The 4,055-nt window shown below is 55.7% G+C and overlaps 1 protein-coding gene across 1 annotated transcript in view; it reads right to left on the bottom strand.

Annotated features, from left to right (window-relative positions):
• Nucleotides 1-269: 269 nt before the first annotated feature.
• Nucleotides 270-4,055, bottom strand: part of nup160 (nucleoporin 160) — a gene marked incomplete at both ends in the record, with an annotated part of 24,911 nt that continues 21,125 nt past the window's right edge. Inside the window, 4 exon segments of the mRNA XM_034206896.1 lie at nt 270-383; nt 525-623; nt 721-790; nt 892-1,042. Of these exon segments, the coding sequence (XP_034062787.1) occupies nt 270-383; nt 525-623; nt 721-790; nt 892-1,042 (434 nt within the window).

Consider the following 4,055-nt stretch of genomic DNA (forward strand, 5'->3'; position numbering starts at 1 on the left):
AAATTATAAAAAATAAATAAATAAATAAAAAACCTAAATGGGTCGCGAAATATACTTGGGCGGCCGTTAATATACCTGGGCGGCCCGCCCAAGTATACTCTATGTGTGGGAAACCCTGTAGTACTGCAGTACCCTGTGTACCTGGTGGTAGTACTGCAGTACCCTGTGTACCTGGTGGTAGTACTGCAGTACCCTGTGTACCTGGTGGTAGTACTGCAGTACCCTGTGTACCTGGTGGTAGTACTGCAGTACCCTGTGTACCTGTGTACCTTGTTGTAGTACTGCAGGCGGGGGTGGGCGTCCTCCTCCTCGCCGCCCGTGAGTCTCAACAGGAAGTCCTCCTTCTCCACCTCTGTGGCTGCTTCCTGGAAGCATTGCAGCGCCTGCACACAGAGGACACGTTTTATTCATCTGCAGATCATTGTCTCTAAACATCTCCCGATCTCTCAAAACGCCCCGAACAACGTCTCTAAACGTCTCTGTCTCTAAACGTTCCCGTCTCTAAACATCCTTAGGTGACTCACCTTCTGCCCCTCCCCGTTGGCCAGGTAACACTGACCCAGCACGAAGCGACATGAGCCGATGTTCACCTGACACCACGGACCAATCAGACGGACGTACTCCTGCAGACAGGGGACAAAGGTGAGGTCAGTGTTTAAATAAAAATAGTAATAATATTAACAATAATAATGATGATGATAATACAAATACTAAACCCACCTGCAGCTGTGTGTACTGACAGTTGGCCATCAGACACTCTGGGAACTGGAAACCAGGGTTACTGGGCCAACTGAGAGACAGCCGTTAAGATTCAACAACAAACAAAAAGTGATCCAGTGAATATTATATTAAATACGTCACATGAATATAAAGGGAGTTGATAAAGGATACAGCAGCTGAGCGAGCAGGACGACCACGTTGGAGATCATGTGACTCCAGACGAGCATGGAGCTGCTCTGCTGCTGCGAGTAAATCTGGGAGACGATTATCTTCCTGCCGACCGTCTGGTAGAAGAGCTCCACCACCGTCTGAGGGCTCAGAACTGGGCAGAGAAGGCAATGTCATTACCTCATACACACACTACAACACGTCAGGCACTGTCATTACCTCATACACTACAACACGTCAGGCACTGTCATTACCTCATACAGACACACTACAACACGTCAGGCACTGTCATTACCTCATACTGACACACTACAACACGTCAGGCACTGTCATTACCTCATACAGACACACTACAACACGTCAGGCACTGTCATTACCTCATACAGACACACTACAACACGTCAGGCACTGTCATTACCTCATACTGACACAACAACACGTCAGGCACTGTCATTACCTCATACTGACACTACAACACATCAGGCACTGTCATTACCTCATACGGACACACTACAACACATCAGGCACTGTCATTACCTCATACACACACACTACAACACGTCAGGCACTGTCATTACCTCATACAGACACACTACACTCACAATCTCGCTACACCGCACCGGGCACCGTAGTTACCTCATACTCTCGCACCGGGCACCGTCGTTACCTCATACTCTCGCTACAACGCACCGGGCACCGTCGTTACCTCATACTCTCGCAACAACGCACCGGGCACCGTCGTTACCTCACACTCTCGCTAACGCACCGGGCACCGTCGTTGCCTCACAATCTCGCTACAACGCACCGGGCACCGTAGTTACCTCATACTCTCGCAACAACGCACCGGGCACCGTCGTTACCTCATACTCTCGCTACAACGCACCGGGCACCGTCGTTACCTCATACTCTCGCAACAACGCACCGGGCACCGTCGTTACCTCATACTCTCGCAAAAACGCACCGGGCACCGTCGTTGCCTCACACTCTCGCTACAACGCACCGGGCACCGTCGTTGCCTCACACCCTCGCTACAACGCGCCGGGCACCATCGTTGCCTCACACTCACGCTACAACGCACTGGGCACCATCGTTACCTCACACTCTCGCTACAACGCACCATCGTTGCCTCACACTCTCGCTACAACGCACCGGGCACCGCCGTTACCTCACACTCACGCTACAACGCACTGGGCACCATCGTTACCTCATACTCTCGCTACAATGCACCATCGTTGCCTCACACTCTCGCTACAACGCACCGGGCACCGCCGTTACCTCACACTCACGCTACAACGCACCGCCGTTGCCTCACACTCTCGCTACAACGCACTGGGCGCCATCGTTACCTCATACTCCCGTTACAACGCACCATCGTTGCTACAACGCACCGGGCACCGCCGTTACCTCACACTCTCGCTACAACGCACCACCTTTGCCTCACACTCTCGCTACAACGCACCACCGTTGCCTCACACTCTCGCTACAACGCCCCGGGCACCGTCGTTACCTCATACTCTCGCTACACCGCACCGGGCACCGTCGTTACCTCATACTCTCGCTACAATGCACCGGGCACTGTCGTTACCTCATACTCTCACAACAACGCACCGGGCACCGTCGTACCTCACACTCTCGCAACAACGCACCGGGCACCGTCGTTACCTCACACTCTCGCAACAACGCACCGTCGTTGCCTCACACTCTCGCTACAACGCACCGGGCACCGTCGTTACCTCACACTCTCGCTATAACGCACCGGGCACCGTCGTTACCTCACACTCTCGCTACAACGCACCGGGCACCGTCGTTACCTCATACTCTCGCAACAACGCACCGGGCACCGCCGTTACCTCACACTCTCGCTACAACGCACCGGGCACCGTCGTTACCTCACACTCTCGCAAACAACGCACCGGGCACCGTCGTTACCTCACACTCTCGCTACAACGCACCGGGCACCGTCGTTAACTCACACTCTCGCTACAACGCACCGGGCACCGTCGTTGCCTCACACCCTCGCTACAACGCGCCGGGCACCATCGTTGCCTCACACTCACGCTACAACGCACTGGGCACCATCGTTACCTCACACTCTCGCTACAACGCACCGGGCACCGCCGTTACCTCACACTCACGCTACAACGCGCCGGGCACCATCGTTGCCTCACACTCACGCTACAACGCACCGGGCACCATCGTTACCTCATACTCTCGCTACAATGCACCATCGTTGCCTCACACTCTCGCTACAACGCACCGGGCACCGCCGTTACCTCACACTCACGCTACAACGCACCGCCGTTGCCTCACACTCTCGCTACAACGCACTGGGCGCCATCGTTACCTCATACTCCCGTTACAACGCACCATCGTTGCCTCACACTCTCGCTACAACGCACCGGGCACCGCCGTTACCTCACACTCTCGCTACAACGCACCACCGTTGCCTCACACTCTCGCAACAACGCACCGGGCACCGTCGTTACCTCACACTCTCGCAACAACGCACCGTCGTTGCCTCACACTCTCGCTACAACGCACCGGGCACCGTCGTTACCTCACACTCTCGCTATAACGCACCGGGCACCGTCGTTACCTCACACTCTCGCTACAACGCACCGGGCACCGTCGTTACCTCATACTCTCGCAACAACGCACCGGGCACCGTCGTTACCTCACACTCTCGCTACAACGCACCGGGCACCGTCGTTACCTCACACTCTCGCAACAACGCACCGGGCACCGTCGTTACCTCACACTCTCGCTACAACGCACCGGGCACCGTCGTTACCTCACACTCTCGCTACAACGCACCGGGCACCGTCGTTGCCTCACACTCTCGCTACAACGCGCCGGGCACCATCGTTGCCTCACACTCACGCTACAACGCACTGGGCACCATCGTTACCTCACACTCTCGCTACAACGCACCGGGCACCGCCGTTACCTCACACTCACGCTACAACGCGCCGGGCACCATCGTTGCCTCACACTCACGCTACAACGCACCGGGCACCATCGTTACCTCATACTCTCGCTACAATGCACCATCGTTGCCTCACACTCTCGCTACAACGCACCGGGCACCGCCGTTACCTCATACTCACGCTACAACGCACCGCCGTTGCCTCACACTCTCGCTACAACGCACTGGGCGCCATCGTTAC

This window comes from Gymnodraco acuticeps, unplaced genomic scaffold, assembly GCF_902827175.1.
Source record: "Gymnodraco acuticeps unplaced genomic scaffold, fGymAcu1.1, whole genome shotgun sequence".
NCBI lineage: Eukaryota > Metazoa > Chordata > Actinopteri > Perciformes > Bathydraconidae > Gymnodraco > Gymnodraco acuticeps.